Source organism: Cydia splendana, chromosome 8, assembly GCF_910591565.1.
Source record: "Cydia splendana chromosome 8, ilCydSple1.2, whole genome shotgun sequence".
Lineage (NCBI taxonomy): Eukaryota > Metazoa > Arthropoda > Insecta > Lepidoptera > Tortricidae > Cydia > Cydia splendana.
Genome location: NC_085967.1, coordinates 9,206,413 through 9,225,514, shown reverse-complemented (window position 1 = coordinate 9,225,514; position 19,102 = coordinate 9,206,413). Strand labels below are relative to the sequence as shown.

At 36.8% G+C, this 19,102-nt stretch overlaps 1 protein-coding gene across 2 annotated transcripts in view; it reads left to right on the top strand.

Annotated features, from left to right (window-relative positions):
• The first annotated feature begins 479 nt into the window (after nucleotides 1–479).
• The window catches only part of LOC134792783 (transmembrane protein 132E), a 125,872-nt gene continuing 107,249 nt past the window's right edge, over nucleotides 480–19,102 (top strand). The window contains exon 1 of one of the 2 annotated variants that reach the window (XM_063764119.1): nucleotides 480–1,428. In XM_063764119.1, coding sequence (XP_063620189.1) covers nucleotides 1,398–1,428 — 31 coding nt within the window. In that variant the 5' untranslated portion in view covers nucleotides 480–1,397. The remainder of the gene's footprint in view (nucleotides 1,429–19,102) is intronic. The other variant, XM_063764118.1, reaches the window with a different exon arrangement.

Sequence of the window (19,102 nt, the reverse complement as noted above, 5' to 3'; positions counted from 1 at the left end):
CTCGCTGTATTTCTCCGCTGTTAATCCATTCGTTTTCCACCACTAGCTTTAACTGAGGAAAACCAAGGTCAGTGAGATCTCCGTTTATTACTGATCTTGGGTGAATAATTGAGTCGATGGTTTAGTAGTCGATGGGAATACAGAGTCTTAAAGTGTTGACGTCAGAGGGTCGCCGCCGCAGGCCACGCGGCGCGCCGTCGCCCCGGCGGGACCTGCTATCTCACGGTTTCATTCAAACCGGTCATTTGATAACATTTAATTGACAATAAACATAGTATTTATTTATATGTACAACACTTGTAAATTGCATAATCCGTAAACATTAAACTTTATCAAGTTCTATGGTTTCCCGAAATCTGATAGGTGTGAATAAAAATCATTCCATCATCGCGCCTGCAATCCATCAATCACAACAGCCAAATTTCAGCCCATCGATATAGATAGTCAAAATTGACAGGGTTCTCGACATACAGAACAGGCATTCGGGCGGTTCCAATTTTATTTATGCCTGCGTACTCAGACCTGAATGCATAAAAGTTTGAATAAAATAAACGAATGTGGCGGAATCGGAAAATGGAGAGTACCGAGAAGCTACGAAGCTCGCGGCGTAAAAGCAGCCAGCGCCGTCGCAAGCTTTCTAGAAAAGTTATAAATTGTATACTGCGACCACGTTGTAAAACCCGTACTTGTCAAGGTATCGCCGATCGTAATTTCATAATATAAGGGCAGGTAAAGTTATGCAGAAAGCGTGTACCCGGACGAAAATAGCCAAGGGGCTTTCCTATGAAGGTTTATAATGCCTTTCATAAAACGTGTCCTATCTCAATCGTAGAGAAGGAATTAGGGGATTTTTCAAAGGAGAATTCGCAGTACCTAGTTAAGGATGTGAATTGTGGGAAGGAGGCGTCGTCGGTCAATACCGAGGTGGTGCGGTGCGGGCGAGGCGCAGGCGTGCCCCCGCGCCCCGCGCGCCCCTGCCGGCCTACTCACGCAACTCGCGAGTCGGCCGCCGTGCGCTGCGATCGCGCGCGAGACCTTTCCTCTCCGCTTGAAACATGTGTGATGTTTTCATCACAGAGAACAACTGTCAACTCGCTCTCGGGAACCACTAACCGCGTTATGAATGAATAACAAGCCCGTACGAGGCTGACGAGAGCCACCCTGCTCGGATTCATGAACTTGAGGACAGCTTTCGCCGAGTGTCTAGTTTTTCTCGTGGTCGCTGACATTGCAGCGTGCGGATTCCGCAGTGCGCGAGTGTGTGGTTAATTGGCGAACGTAATCGGAGACCAGCTGAGTCGCGTAAACATTGGCCTTACCTTTGACCTGACGTTTCGTGGCGATGGCTCCTGAACAAACATACCCGGCCTAAAACTATCGCTTTGAAGGATTCCAACATGCGGCGTCTAATTTTGTTCCTACTGACAGGTAAGGATCGCATGAATTGATGTGACAATAAATACATAATATCCGTTTTATGTAGATCTTATGTTATGCCGTTGATTGCACTGCACTATTAGCCGTTTATTTTCAAACATTCCGCAGCCCGCTCAAACTTGTTTCTTACTGATAACCTGTAACTGGTGACTTATACCTCGCTGAATCGTCTTCCTGGTGTACTACACTACACCTTTCTATTAATACGTTTTTATTACTTTCGTATGAAGAGAAATCTTAATAATTTAATGGGAACCTGCGTTGCACATTGGTTTTTCTTGGTTTTGTTTGGTTGTGCTTGTTTATCTTTATTTTACCCGTACCCCTAATGAGGTACCCGTTTATGATAATTGGAGAACCTTTATTTGATGTAAGAATAGTACCTAACGGCCCGATTCAAACTTTAAGATACGTCAATTAATAGATCTAGAAACGATATGGATTAGATATGTCAGTGTCAAATGTGACGTTTCCTCAAACAAAAACGTCACTTTTGACACTAACACATCTAATCCATAGTATTGTATCTTAAAGTGCGAATCGGGCCATAAGAAAATTAGTTAATGCCAAAATGTTTGCTATAAATTATTCACACGCATGTAAAATTCATGCAGGTTTGTCAATATGTTAGATAGGTAAATGTCATTAATTGTATTCGTTTAATTTTTTCGTCACACTCGTTCCATACTGTTTTAAATGATAGGAAATATTTTCGTCGAATAGGAAGCTAAGCGTGTAAAAATACTTCAACCATGTAGGGTTCGGCTTATAACTCTTGTTAAAATTCTCGAATTAAAATATGGATAAGTACCAATAAAGCTAGGAACAGCAACTAGCAATCTAAATCAAGCGAGCGTATACATCGAAATTAATCTGGTATGTGGATGATTGATATTCGTTTCCAATTAGTAGCCAGATCAGTGATATGCCATTGCAAATAACGATCAAATACCTTGGTGTCGAGCCAATAATCTCCAATCAACATTAATGCGGGATGCAATTTGCATTACCCTGATAACCTGGCAAAATATCTCTTTGTCGGGACAATAGTGTAACATATGCTGGAAGAGCGGGCAAAATGCCACGGACCCACGGCCCTAAGTAGCACCAGGACCGTAAGCACTGGACTGGACGTAGACGGAACCTATTATTGATTGTAAAATTAAAGAGGATCCCATTGATGATGATGGGACACCCTGTCAGAAGAATTTGTTACGCGCTTCAGATAGTATAATTACGCCACTGGATCATACCCATTCGCAATGCCCCTTCATGTGACATGGTAAAGAACGATATCTACGTAAGTTGACCTCTGTAGAGATATACCTAACCATTAGCATCAGTCCTTTACTCAAGATTGGCTTTATCCGTGGTGGCGGTTGGTTGGATAGTAGTTCTACTGTCCTCAAGAATTTGAGTGTCCTATCGTGGAGTGCGTAGACGGACAGACGGTTGAAAGGCCAAGTGCCTAGTGACGGTGTCATATAGAGAATCGTTGCGATTGGTCATCAAACTATATTTCAAGATCTCTCAATATGGCTCAATATATTTACCTATACGCTTGACATTGTGTAGGTCTTCAAAAAGGTCTTAAGTAGAACTATAACCAGCTTCAAATATACGTAGTACTTGGATATTAAAATGTCATTGATATTCGTCACGGTTATAACTTGTATACCCTACGAGGCTCCTTCCGGGCCGGGCCCGGTTCGCGAACAAATGGGACGGGGCCAAAGAAAAGAGCAACTTTTTTGTTGCGCTAACAACGTTTTGGGATCAATAGTTTGCGGGTTTTAGATTTTGAAGGTATGATGCATTACATATTGCGCACTTATACAAAAAATATATTGGCAATAAGAATTGGTTTTACATAATGCACTTAATATTGTTTTTCAATGTTAAGGCCATCAAGAGATCTGTCAGTATTATGTTACTTTGTATTCCGTTTTCCTCGTATGAATAAAATTCTGTCACATGAGAGTTCCTGTAGACCCGTATTTCTCATCAATGTTAATACGGAAGTTTTGTCATTAAAATCTCAATGTTATTGAATAAAAGTACGTCGGGTAATATAATAACGTCGTCTAGAAATATGGCCAGTCCAGTATCTAATAACTTTTGGGAACTATAGGGTTGCCCAAAAATACGTTGCCAAAAAGTTTTGAAGAAATTTTTTTATTGTCTTTTACATCATGTCGTCAAAAAATAAAACAACATAAATTTAATCAAAACAAAACGTATTAATTATCTGCAAAATATTCTCCTTTATCCAATGATGCATAAACGCCAACGTTTGTTAAAATAATTAAATATTCATATGAGAATTCGTATGCTTAAGCATACATATGTATATCTAGTCTTGTTTAGTATTATTGAGCACCCGTCTTTATTTTATTGACTAATGGCCGTAGAATTCGATAGATCTATTGTCGAGAGAGCACCTACCCATACAACCATTTCCAGTCGCCGTTACGACGCGGTGTTGACACATCTTGTGTCGACACCGTCTGTTTCGGTCACAATTCCAGTCGCAGAGTCGTCGCCGTGTCGACACAGTTACCAGAAATGGGGAAGGGTCGACACATGACACAAAGTGACATAAAGTGTGGTCGCCGTGTGCACACATTGTTTCGGGTTTGCGACTACTTTATGCCAAAATCATTCGTTCATTCGTTCATTTTGTTCCTGTCAAATGGAAACTGTCAGATGGAAAAATACTTAAATAAAAATAAGTGACATTAATACGCCATCTCTAAAACGGATTACAAGACGTAATTATATATTGTTTGCATTTATATTACAATAGGACTTAAATTATTATGGGGAATTAAACTGCTCGAGTGATTTGATAAACTAAGTGTAATATAATCAACGCGCCACCACATTGTTTTAGTTTAGCCGGAAATGAAATTGTTTACTTCTCAGTGTCTGTGTTCATAACTATATTATTTGAAGCATTTTTAGTACTTCGATGCGTATACTATACTTAAATAACAGAAATAACGCTTTACATACTACGAAACTTGTTAATTATGATGTATAAATATGGTTTAAGGCTGAGAAATATTGCAGTCACAAAGTAGTTGCAATGTTTCGACTTTGTGTCGACTCTGTGTTGACACATGACACGCGCTGTCAAAAGTAATAACAAAGTTACTGGTATGTTACTGGATTTGCAAAATGGCTCCTTGTGTTGATTTGTTTTCAGATATTCTCAAAGTGTAAAAATGCCGTGGTCAGAGATGGGCATTAATCGATTAACTGTTTATTCGACTAATTAATGGAATAAAAAAAGTTAATTCTCAAATTTTAATCGCGATTAGTTTAGTCGACCTAACATAGATTGAAATTGAATTAATCTGAATATTAATCGAATAAATTATCGATTAAATCTCGATTGAAAGTTGACAGGGGGCCATTTTTGTACGTAAAAATAATAGAAATGTCTTGCATGCAGATGGTAGCAAAACACTTTGTCATAAAAGTCGAGATGGGTGTCGATATATAGGTTTTAGGGAGTGCCGATTTCGAAAATAATGACCATTTTGGAATCCGAAATGGCGGCCATGCACTGTGTCATAAAAGTCGTCATGGATGTCGTTTTATACGTTTTAGGGGGCCCCAATTTTGAAAATGATGACCATTTTGGAATCCAAAATGGCGGCCATGCACTATGCCATAAAAGTCGTCATGGGTGTCGTTTTATAGGTTTTAGGGGGCGCAGATTTCGAAAATGATGACCATTTTGGATTCCAAGATGGCGGCCATGCACTATGTCATAAAAGTCGTCATGGATGTCGTTTTATAGGTTTTAGGGGGCCCCGATTTAGAAAATGATGACCATTTTGAAATCCAAAATGGCGGCCATGCACTATGTCATAAAAGTCGTCATGGGTGTCGTTTTATAGGTTTTGGGGGGCGCAGATTTAGAAAATGATAACCATTTTGGATTCCAAAATGGCGGCCATGCACTATGTCATAAAAGTCGTCATGGGTGTCGTTTTATAGATTTTAGGGGGCGCAGATTTCGAAAATGATGACCATTTTGGATTCCAAGATGGCGGCCATGCACTATGTCATAAAAGTCGTCATGTATGTCGTTTTATAGGTTTTAGGGGGCCGCGCTTTCGAAAATGATGACCATTTTGGAATCCAAAATGGCGGCCATGCACTATGTCATAAAAGTCGTCATGGGTGTCGTTTTATAGGTTTTGGGGGGCGCAGATTTCGAAAATGATAACATTTTCAATTTAAAATTGGCGGCAATGCACTATGTCATAAAAGTCGTCATGGATATCGTTTTATAGGTTTCAGGGGGCGCAGATTTCGAAAATGATGACTATTTTGGATTCCAAGATGGCGGCCATGCACTATGTCATAAAAGTCGTCATGGATGTCGTTTTATAGGTTTTAGGGGGCGCAGATTTCGAAAATGATAACATTTTCAATTTCAAAATGGCGGCAATGCACTATGTCATAAAAGTCGTCATGGATATCGTTTTATAGGTTTTAGGGGGCGCAGATTTCGAAAATGATGACTATTTTGGATTCCACTTTTATGACAAAATACGTAGCCGCCATCTTGGATTATAAAATGATCATCGTTTTCGAATTCTGCACTCCCTAAAACCTATAAATCGACATCCGTGACGACGCAAGTTATCTTTATTTTCAGATCTAACAAATTGCTACAGAATACAAAGGACAAAAAAGAAGCGAGGAGGTAATGAAACAAGCAAAAATACAGATGATTCCTCGACGCAATTGGGTGATTCTTAAATTGTGTCCAGATTTTTTTTGTCATAAAAGTTTTTATTTTTCACATATTACTCTCACAAGTTCCGTGACATTTCGACCTTGTAATTTTTTAAGTAAATGTTTTTGTTTATCTATGAGGATCTCACTAGAATAGTATAATCAAGGTATGTTTATATTTGATGAATGAAATAGTAACGCAAAAAAAATATATATTTGTGTCTTATATTCCTGCCGAAGACTTTTATTTTACCTTTTCCTTCTACACAAGTTTGGCCAAGTAATAAGAATTTAGGGCTCTCAATTTTATTTTGACTTCTACAACAGTAAAGCTACGAAGCCATGTTTGGTATCGTTTTCGTATAAATTCGCAGTACCAAATTTAGTTAAGGTATCACATTGACACCATTCCGAAGTAAAAACATATAAATGTATGAAAATACTTTATTTTAAACTCCTCTTCACGCTTAAACTGCTGAACAGTTTTAATTTTATATTTGGTACACATATATTTTGAGTCCCGAGACAGGATATAATAAGTTATCTCAAAAATCATCCTTTAAAGGTGTGAAATGAGGTGTAGGGGGGAATTCAGAATTGACTTCTTGAAGTTAATACTGTTTAAGTTTAGGTTTGAAGTCATGTTTTTTCATCATTTTTAACTAAATCAAAGATGTAGACCATCCCAAATTTCATATAAATCGGTTCAGCGGTTATTGATTTCCCGTACAAATTTCCACGCCACTTTTCACACCTTCAAAAGATGATTTTGGTTATAAGATCTATCCTATGTCCTGTTCCGGGACGCAAACTATTTCTATACCAAATTTCAACGAAATCGGTTCAGCGGTTAAGCGTCAAGAAGAGTTTCAAAAAAACCGGCCAAGTGCGAGTCGGACTCGCGTATTAAGGGTTCCGTACATTAAGTCCGACTCGCGTTTGACTGCACATTTCTAATAGGTTTTCCTGTCATCTATAGGTAAAGAACTATTTTGTGTATTCAGACGGACATACATACAGACGCACGAGTGATCCTATAAGGGTTCCGTTTTTTCCTTTTGAGGTACGGAACCCTAAAAAGATTTATTTTTATTTTGTGGAATGGTGTCAATGTGATATCTTAAATGGATTCAGCACCCCAGATTTATACGAAAACGATACCAAATACGGCCTAGCACCTTCACTGATATAGATATATCAAGATAAAATTGAGAGCCCTAAATAAACTTTCAAGAGCGGATATCTCAAAAACTATTCAACATATCGAAAAAATTGATGGAATAAACTTGTAACAAATTAAATTAACTTTCATTTTGTATAAGTGGCCATGTCGCTGAGATGCATAGTTTCCGAGATATAATCGAAAAACGGGAAAATGGGACCTTCAAAGCCCCCTCTCTCCCCCCCGCTCAAGGGCTACGGCCGGGGACTTTTGATATGTTCACCTCCTAACTTGTCAAACCGAGTTACGGAGTCAAAAATTGTGTTCCGAGCATTTCCCTCTACAACTTTTGGAGCATTCGTTGCCTGACCTAAGTAGCTTATTGAATTTCTTTAAAAACTTTTCTGTAAAAGGTTGACGGGTGTTGGGTGTTTATATGGTTTCGGTCGATTATTATCATTTGCATTGCCCATGATGACTTACTAGAATTACGAGCACACGAGACACTAATAGTAGTTTGACAAACCTTGGTTTTCAAGAGGTATTTTATATTGACATTTGCTGTCACAAATTTGCTGTCAGATTTAGTCGCAAACCGCACGCAAAGTGCACACAAATGTGTCGACACCTTGTTACGGAAAAGTGTAGACACGGCGACGACACTTTGTTTCGAAACAATTCTAGACACATTGTGTGGACTCTGTTACGACACATCTGACATTTAGTTACCACTTTGTGATTCTGCGACTGGAATGGTTATATGGGTATTGTTGGCTGGACATCTGCCGGCGTGGGCAACGGCAATTCGTTGCGGTAGTTTACGTTTACACTCATCAGGTCAACTCGGCATTAAATCGATAAATAAATCAATCAATAAATCAAGCTATAAATGTTAAATGTATCCGAATTTGATGCTTGTCTTATAACGCATAAATCTTATGTTTACGGGGTTTCATGCAAGTGATCTCGAGAGGAATTAGGCATAATAATAGTTTATTGTTAGTTATAACACTTATAACAATCTGACACTGTAGTACTAGCGGTTGACCAAAATCAGCTGCAAATGGTGTAAAAGGTATGAAAATCGGCACGATTAATCTTTAGGCCATTTGAATCAATTTGACCCGTAGCACCAAAAAAAAAAAACAAACGGAAAGGAGTTATGACGTCATCTTTTTTTTGTATGGAAAATAAAAAAAAATTGTTCAGAAACCCATCGTGTGTGGTATTAAATGAAAGGGCATTTTGATCCGGTTCTAAAAATATATCACATTATTATATTTCCGTCACTTGCATTCAATTAAAATAAAAATAATTTTAAAAACATACCAAATTTGGGCTCCTCCAGATACGAAACCGTTGCATTATTTTTCTGTTCCCGAATTTCAGGCTGTACCGCTATCGCTACTGCGCACTGTGAAGGGATTCGAGATGCCAAGACGATTCCTTACCTACGCACTTGCATGTTTAAGTCATTTTTAATTGAAATATTTAACGTACCATTAAATTATATGCATTATACAATAAATTATTAAATAAAATAAACGGTGACATTCGAGTCGATCTGGTATCTACATCGAGCATAAATCTGCAAATTGCCATCGACAGCGAAATTATTATTCGGATCAACTCCAAACGCCAAACGTTGGTTACGAACGAAAAAAAAAAAACAAAAATGGTTTTTCAATTAAAAAAGCTCTGCCAGGCTCTGATTGTAAAAGGTTCAATTAGATAGACGTACACAAATTCTGCCTGTATTCCGTACCAATACCTATATTGAAATGTTTGTTATTGCCTATTCTTAGTTCACCAATGTTGAGTAAATAACTTGTTTACAAATTGAGACAAGCATAGTAAGATTAGGTATTGTGTTTACGTGATATACATCGGACTTAACACATCGTAGTCAGGAGTAGTCAAAGACAGACTGGTCAGTGCCTTAAGAAATTAATGTCTACTAAGCTCTGAGGCCCTACTGCAAAAAGAATAGTACATTGTGTATTAAGGGCGGGAAATAAGAAATTACGAACGAGTGTCAATTTTAAGCCCGACGCGAAGCGAGGGCTTAAAATGTTCACGAGTTCGGAATTTCTTTACCGCCCGTGGCACACACAATGTTTTTCATCACACTTGTAAGGAAAAAAAGGAGAATTAATAAAAACAAACTTCTGTATAAAACACTTTTCCGCCCTAGGGCGAAAATTTCAATTTCCCGCCCGCAAGCCCTACGTGTAAATAAGTGTTTTTCATCACACTTGCTCGGAAAAGATTTTTTCCGCCCTAGGGCGAAAATTTCAATTTCCCGCCCGCAAGCCCTACGTGTAAATACATCTTTTCCGAGCAAGTGTGATGAAAAATCTAATACATACTCGTAGGTACAAGGGCAGTCAACAAAAGTTCGATTTTCGGTTCTCGCTGTCGGCCCTCTGGAATATATCACAAAATAAGATTACCTACCCTTCGTACCATAGATTAGCGCAGTAGGTAGGTTTAAATTGTTTTGACACTGTTTACACTTTTTTTTTATTAGTGTCGAATAATATAATACAGCAGGTGGTGTTCTCAATATTTCCAAAGATAGCACGAGTGCGGGCGAGTCCTGTTAGTCCTGTTACTACTGTTCTAGTAGGTAAGAACTGGTGTAACTTGACCGAGACTAGTATAGGTACTGTACTATATTAACTATATATATACTATACTATAGGTGTTATGTGTAATCGGATCGGAGTGCACTTTTGCTGGTAGGTAAACATGCTACGTTGAACGATGGGAATGACATCCACGGATGACTCCAAAAGTTCCGAAACTAAATTTCGGGTAAAACAATTTTGTATCAACAATTTAATTTTTGCTGGCACGTACTCGTAGTTCCTTCTCGTCACGTTCATTTATTTGTTTTAGGCATAAACAAATTTTCCGAGCTGGCATATTTCAACATCGGAATGTTACTTTGCTATTCATTATTTACATAACATGTGCCCATTTTCGTTTCCAAGTACTTAACAATTATTTTATGCCCACTACAAAAGTGCTCTTGTAAAATTCAGGTCGAATACATTGTTTAAAGTAATGTTCAAGTGTTTCTTCTTAAAAATAACATAATAATTTATATAGCTGCCTACTTCAAATAGTCACACATATTTGATTGGTAGGTAAACGTTATTGACGTGGACGCACTGATTTCCAGTCTTTTTTTTTTGAGAAATCAGTTCGGCGACAGGTGTGCGGCTCACAGCTCAGGTAGAAACCGTCGTAATGGATTGGCCCATCATTTCTTTTGTGATTCACTGTAGGTACGGTTTTCGACTAAACTTCAATTGGTATTTTTTTGTTAATTTTGTTTAGAAGGCAGCAAACTTAAATAAAATGATAAAATTAAAAGAATATACTATATAAGTAGGTAGGTATGCATATATATCACATAGATTTTTTTTCATTGATTCCGATATTATTTCAGTGGGAAAGAGTTGATTATTCTCGAAAAAGAGCTTAGTTACATTAAGTAAAATATGACACTCCATTCCATTTGCTCGTTTTTCTTAAGAAAGAAGGACTCCGAATAAAACTTTTATCCTCGGGCGTAGCCCGTGCCTCTAACAGAATTTGAAAAATAAAAGTTCCATCGAGGAACAATACTCAAGTTTAGCAATGTTCTCGGTCAGCGGAAACCTTTTCGTAAAGCCTTTAGATAGAACCTAATAAAACCTGACCCATTTATGTAATTATATTAATATCTATATTCAAGAGAACATATATTTAGAAATAATCATACTTAGAAACCTACCTATTACTTACTCGTATTTTCATTGTTCATAGGCGTGAGTTTTTGTTGAGCGTATGTTTTTGCTTGCTTCTTAGTTAGGGAGTGACTATTATATAAATTAACTAGTAATGTATTGTTCGACAAATATGTATATTCATAATTAAAATTTATTTAATAAATGTGTTTTCATATAAGACTAAAAAGTATCAATCTTAGAACATTCCAAAGAAAATGCTGATTTGTTCAACTTATTTAATGAATATAAGAACCTCGTTACCAGTTAGTTTTCAACTCCCAGATAGTCGAGGCGCAGAAGATGAACTTCCTAGGCTAGCAAATATTTTTACTTGGACTCGGATCTAGAAAGTTTCTAGTACGTAACCAGGTAATAAGTTACTGCTCTCGCATAAAACTTTAAACTTTACTTGCTGGATTTCGTTTCTCAATTGTAAAGTGAGTCGCTCTAACGTAAATGTTTTTGCAGGATGCGGATGTGAACCGCACCTGGTTTCTGGTTTAATTTTTTTCGTCTGTTTTGGTTTAGGGATGCTGGAATTTATTTTTAGCAGAGATACTCGTACTTGATCCTATGGAAGACTTGTCCTCTTATATTACAAAATAGCAAAAAGTCTCCAATAGATCAAAATTAGCTACCTACCAATTTTAAACTCTTGACTCTCTGAAAAGCAGAAATGGGGAGCTTATGTAAGGTTAGAATTGTTTAGAGTTGTAATCTCTGGATTATTGAAAATTATTTGCGTAGTTTTATAATTTCAGTCTCAGATTTTTTGTTGGATTATGTACCATGTATGTGCAGCTACCCCTCATTTAATCGCTTTCAGTGATGTTGAGGGTCAAACAGAAAAACAGGAGAGAAAACTAGTGTGTTCGCGCGAACTGTACATTTTTCTCTCCTGTGGGCAATAGTTAATAGCTTGTGGGCATGTAGGTAATGATTTTATCATAGTTCTCTAAATAAAAGGAGTACCTTTTCACGTGGATAACGGTTAAATAAGAAAATTAACCTTTATAGCCCTTAACTTTAGTGTATGTCTACAGGAAAGATGCGAACACAGATTTGTGTTTGACCTTGATATTGAAAACAACTGCAATTTGTTTGATTTATCTTGAAAGTTATCGCGGTGATGTGAACAGTGAACACTGTGCGACACTGTATTTCATTAGATTCCAGACTCCGTAGAGACTCTAAGCTAAGGCATAGAGCGATAATGGGTTCTATTCATAGAGATGATTGCACTATTTCTTTCGTTGTAATTTTTGCATTGCTAGTATTTTAGCTACGTTTATATTCCTCCAATTTATTTATATTTGCATCCATATTTATGAATTTACTATCTTCAGCTTATTTGGTTCTTATCTCCCCAAAAGTCTTTAAAGACCTAAGTGTGTTTGTGTATTTGCTATCAAATATTTTTTTATTTGTGTAAATATTGTATTTGTATAAATATTTGAAATATTGCTTAAAAATATAGGGATACGCTACGCACCTTTACTCCTTAAAAATATGATATTTTACCATAATTAGAAGCATCTTTTTTGCTTCAATATACCTACATTTCTGATGGCGGCTGTGGCCTATATGCATTGTTTATAATATATAACCTATAGTATATACTTTTGTTCGAAACAACTATCGAATTCGCTTGTTTATTTAAATCTTTATTAAGTACAACACAATCGATGTGATCCTTGCGCGGGGCATAATAAATGTTCGCATATATGGTTGTTCATTTCATTACCACGAGCAATGAGCATACGTGATGAGCCACAATCACGGAATGGCTTCGAAATACATTTACGAGAAGTTAAATATTTAATGGGTGAAACCATGGTATTACAATAGTTTGCATACATTCGCATTAACTGAAAAGGAAAATGCCCAGGTTCGGGTATTTTTCGATGGCAAAAATAATATTTTTTAAGTTTCGTTTTTTTTATAAGAAGAGGGAACATGAAGATACGGTGGATGGATTCTAACTCTTTACACTATACTTATACATTCATGTATATTCGTCAAGTTTTCCCCGTGCGCGGTTTCCCAATGAGGCACTTGCCTCGCCTCGACTAACCTTACGGCAGTAGCAAAGCAAATTACAATATCTAAATCTAAAATCGTTAAAGAAAAATAGCAACATCGATTTTGAATATCAGCTTAACAGAGTGACATTGCTATCCAATAGGTACCGCTACTATAACGCCAACCGAAAACGGTCCCTGGCCGTTTGTAATTTTTAGTTTCATTCAAGCACATTCCGCAGTTTATGTCTATTTCGGGGTGCTGACAGCGAGCGCATAATCAAAACGGGTGCAAGCGATAAGTGGCCGGGCTTCTTTCATCTCGCGCATGTGTGTGTTGCATGCTTGCATGTTTACACCCGCAGCGCCCGCGCTGACCTGTTGTTCTTATTGCGTTCCGACCACGGGCCAGCTGCTCGAGACAAACCGGTATAACTGTGGCATGAAAATCCGTTACATTAATGCGTAGTCGGAGATCAAATGTACGCTGGTTTGTTAGGAAATAACGCGCATGTTAGTGACAGGAACACGGAGCATGGCGCGCCGCGCCGCTGGCGCAGGCGTCTCCGCTGCAGATGCACTTCACACACAGGGGTCGTGCTCTCGTGGGATTGTTATTTATGTATCGCCTGATAACATGTTTTTTTTAGATTAATTGTTATGCTTGATTAGTTTTAATGATAACAGTGACAGATGGCGCTTAAACTTTTAGGAGTTACTGAAGTCGTAAAATTATGAATCGGTAACCCGTTTTGATTATTAATGACTTGGTAATCAACTTTCAACTAAGCGACTAGTTTATCTACCTTGAACGGAAATGAACTTTCTCAATTCCTTAGTATTAAATTTGTATTCATGCCTAGATGTCTAGGACGTCTAGGTTTTCCAAAGTACTTACATTTTGCATGTTGTTCATAAATCATCTTTTAATTTAACTTATATTTACATCAACGTTTTATAAATTCATATTAAGTATATAAAACTAGCGACCCGCCCCGGTTTCGTACGGGTTAGCAAATTATACATCTAAAGTAATCTAAACCTTCCTCAAGAATCACTCTATTGATAGATCAAAACCACATGAAAATCCGTTCAGTAGTTTTTGAGTTCATCGCAAACAAACATACAAACACACAAACTGAAAGACGCGGCGGGGGACTTTAAGGTTAAAAATAATAAGTAAAAACCGAATGTACAACTTGTAATCTTATAATAAAATTGTCTTCGATTAGTCTTCGTTGTAATCTTAAAGTATATTAAAGTGTATCGTAATACATGAGTTGAGTCTGTGCGGAAAGAGTCGTGGAATGTAAGGGAGCCCCTACATTCTACGACTCTTCTCTTTCCGCACAGTCTCTACAAAAATGAACTTCATAATATGTATTACATTTTCTATTCATATCTAACTAGATTCTTGTAATTGGCTAGAACATGGCCCGAACATCTTAAGCTTACGTACACAAAGTGAAGAATAAAATACTACGTTTCTGAAGACTAATTTGCGAAACATGAGTAAATTCATTGTAATGTAAGAGACTTTCATTTTCAACGTAAATCAGCGGAAAAGCGAGGGGTTACAATGTATGCCCACATACGTGTTGTTTCTAAAAATCTATCATAACTATCATAAGTCTTCATTGTGTAAATGTTTTTCACGATATCCGTCAAACAAACCGAGAAATCCCTTTGCAACAAACAAAGAAGAAAATACATACTGTATATAAACTTTTGTAGTACTTTACCTTTACATCAGTCGTCAAAGATTAGATAAGAAATATAAGATATTGTTTCAAACATGACCTTTTATAAAGATCTAAGTAAAAACTCTTCTTTTTAAGCCAGTTAATAAACCGTGGAAAAATCCAAACGAAATTGAGTTTTCTTATTTATATAAACTGATATACAAAAGTTGTGTGTTGCGAACAATATTGCAAATACATACGTTTACCGATTTTTCTTAGTAGCTACCTACCTACACTACACAATAATAGATAGTTAAGTGGGCAAGTTATTTCCCCAGTGGCTGGACTGGGTCGACAAACTTGCTTGGCTAAGGGCGTCTGTCTGCTCAAAGGAGAATTCGTCGGTGATTAAACAACAGGCCACTAAGGGGGTGCTGGAGAGCTTTTTCGATTTAGTTCATATTCAACCTCAAACAGAAATTTCCCTCTGGGAATCGATTTAGAACTATGTTTGCCATTCGGCACTTTTTGCACTGCATAGGATTAAAAACAAGTACGATACCTTCCTACCTAACTTAACACCAGCCTTTTAAAATTCTGAAGTAATTTGTGGTGTTTGATAATTTAACACGAAGTAGAAATTTGAATATGTTAAATATTAAATAGAAGGTACGCGGGCCTCTAAACTCTTTTAGCACCTTGTAATTTTTCGAATGAAATTAACATATTCAACCTGACGCAGTATTTTACGCGTTACTGTTTTTTTAGATCGCTCGAGTTTCATATTTAACCTAAAAGCCACTACAGAGACTGCGGCAAAATAACAACGATTGGGTTTACAGTCATTTCCGAGCCGACTGTACCACACAATTTTCAGCCGTTCATTTAGGTAGGTTTTATCGTTTCGTTTTCCATTTAATGTCGCGCTGACAACTAATCGATTTCCCGATTGGTTACATGTAGGGATTGCAAACCGGATTGATTTTCAATCCGGCCGGATCCGGCCGGATTTTGGCCTCAATCCGGCCGGACCGGATCCGGTTAGGTATAAGGATATTAAAGTTAATTAAATGGCATATTTTTCAAGTTTTATGCGTTATATGAGAATCAAAGGGTATTTTTACAAATGTATTCATAAAACAACAATTTGAAGTTAATAAGAAATAACTTTTTAACAATAAAATAAATCTAAGTATTAAAAAGTGTCACGTAGTCAATCTCAATTTAAAAATAAAATATGATTTATTATTTTTATTATATTTAATCACTCACATTCTGCTCAAATTTATACGTTTACAATAAAAATATAAATTTGATTAGATTCCAAAGCCTGTTAATGGGATAATTATGGGATGGGAAATGGAACTCCTTGAAAGGACAAGTTTTTGTAACTGTTCTTTGATGGAATTATTTGTAACGCTGACATCCATTCTAGTAACAAGATATTTTACTTTTAACCAAAATTGTATGAAATGCATTCTAATATTATCTTGCTTTCATTTTATATCCGTGAAAATAGTTTTATAGCCTAAATCACAAATAAATAAATAATACATGAATAAATATTTGGGGACAATTTTATACAGATCGGCCTACTCGTAGCCCCAAACCAAGCAAAGCTTGTAATATGGGTACTAGCTAGCTCTAGGTAGTACTACTTGGCGACGATATATATACGTATAGTATATTGATAAATACATGCTTATATTTATATACGTAGAAAACACTCATAACTCAGGAACAAATATCTGTGTTCATCACACAAATAAATGCCCTTACCGGTATTCAAACCCAGGACCATCGGCTTCATAGTTCATAGGCAGGGTCACTGAATGGTCACTACTCACTAGGCCAGACCGGTCGTTACAAATACCTTCCATGGTATCTCCATCCTTTAATGTTTACTTCTAATTATTTAAGTAATCGTCGTATCGTGCCGATTCGTGCCACTAACATGAAAGAAGAGGAAATCCTCTTCTGTTCTCAATCATCGTCATATTAAATATCTTCTTATTTTACTAAATTTGGATTTTTTCATTCGTTCTTTATTCTGTTTAACTTCTTTCTTCTATCCGTCGCCTTTATCTCACTTAAAACGCGCAGTGGGTGCTGTGTGCGGTCTTTTTTTCTATTTTCCCGGATCCGGTCCGGATCCGGTGATTTCAACCGGATCCGGTAGCTTCTAAAATGTGCCGGATCCGGCCGGATTACCGGATCCGCCGGACCGGATTGCAATCCCTAGTTACATGAGTTGAAAGCTGACCGACGCATACAGAAATTACGGACAATACAACACTGTTATCATTTGTGAAGGTGTTTACCTTAGTTTCTCTTCCTGTTTGAACAATGCAACAACTTATCTCTAGAGGTATTTACAGGTTAATTAAGTGGTTTTAAGTTCTTGTAATGAAAACATTTTTGTAAGGAGAAAAATATTGCCGCTTCTAAATTTTTATTTGCATAGTCATCGACAGCTAATCATCCAGACCCTTTTAAGAAACCCAAAAGCTTGATGTGGTTGCAATGTTATTTTTCAGAGTAGATTCATGCTTAATGGAGCCATAATAACTTATTAAGGTTAATAAATGCATGTCAAACAATCATTCTCACCGCAATCAAGAACACATACTTAGCTGCGTACATAATGCCTGGCCTTGGAGGAACACGAGGCCGAGGGTTGCACTGCACTAGACGGCACGTGCGTTCAGTGAAATGATAATGATAGAGTAGCCAGAGGGGAGGCATAATCAACTGAATTACTAATTCAAGTCATTGCGTTTTACTCTGTGTAAATAGCCCTTTTAAGCCACCCTTTGCCCTTTATTTGTAAGTACATGCTCAGGGGTATTTCAAGGACGTTTTATAAAAATATTATGAACTTATTGTTGTGAGGAATACTTGAATTCATTTCTAAAGAGCTGTTGAAATGACCACGCTGAAGGGTAATACCAGAAGTTAATTATAAAGTCGTATTGTTCGCATTTAAAGGTTAATTGGTATAAAGGTTAAAGGGCTACCTTGTCCCAGTTATTGACAAGTTTTGTAACATTTCGGAGGTTCTTATTTATTTTGCACGCGAAACTTAGGGGTGGATTATTTGATCAATTAAACTTTAATAAAACCGGCTAAGCGTGTGTCGGACCCCGCGTAATAGAGGGTTCTATATCTTCATACGATACAAAAAGCAATACCAGCGAAAGGGTGTATCTTTGTGGCTTATACAAAATTACGACAGTTTTTTGAAAAAAAAAAACTTATTAAAAACTCAACCGATCATGTTCAAAATTATTTTCGTGGAAAGTACCTATCTAATTTAGTTTTGTTCATAACATAGAAAAAAACAATAAGCGACCTTAAAATTATTTTCTTCAAAAACCTATCGAATAAATAAAAGTACGAGGAGAGAAAACAATATTAAGAAAGATACCTATCTAATTTTAACTATGATACTCATGTGAAAGTGAAATAAGATTAATTAAGAAATAAAATTAATTCTATCTTTTCGCCTATTATTCTTTCTTTTAACTTACATATTTCTTGACCTTTTATTTTAGGTATAGCTCCTTAGGCTAAAAACTCGTTATGTTTAAAAGACAAAACGAAATCACCCAAAATAAAGAATAATTCCTAACCTCTAGGTTTTATTCGCAGGAAATGGAGACGAATTTAACGAAATAAAAACAAATGGCTCCTTAGTATTGTTTGTTTAGTATCCATAGTATCTCTTAGAACGTTTTCACTATATCCGATACAATATCGGATGACCTTTGGAAAACAGAAAAACAGAACTAGAACTGCTACAAAATGCCCTATTTATTTATTTATCGTATAGCGGTTACACACTGGTTAAAAAATATAGGTAATGCATCAAGTCCTTTTATTTTTGTATTAAGTTAATTGCGCTTTCTGTTGAACAACAAACAATGATTAAAATTAACAATATAAAATTCGCTTTTTTTTTTGCTTCTATATGTAGTCGTAACCGACATCCAATATCGGATCGCACAATGTGAAAACGCTCTTAGGATAAATATATAATGGACTAATAATTCCACTTTTGTTTGCATTTTAATAATCGTTAAAACCATTTAACTGCCTTTAAACTAGCTTAACCTTTTCGCCGCCACGTCAATGAAGTAATAAAGTGTAATCAGCGCCATGTCAAAAATTGCTCGTATACAAACCTGACCAAAACTACGACTTGATATCAAGTCGTGGCGTATGGGGCACGAAATGTTCGGACTTCATATCAAGTCAATGGCGGCG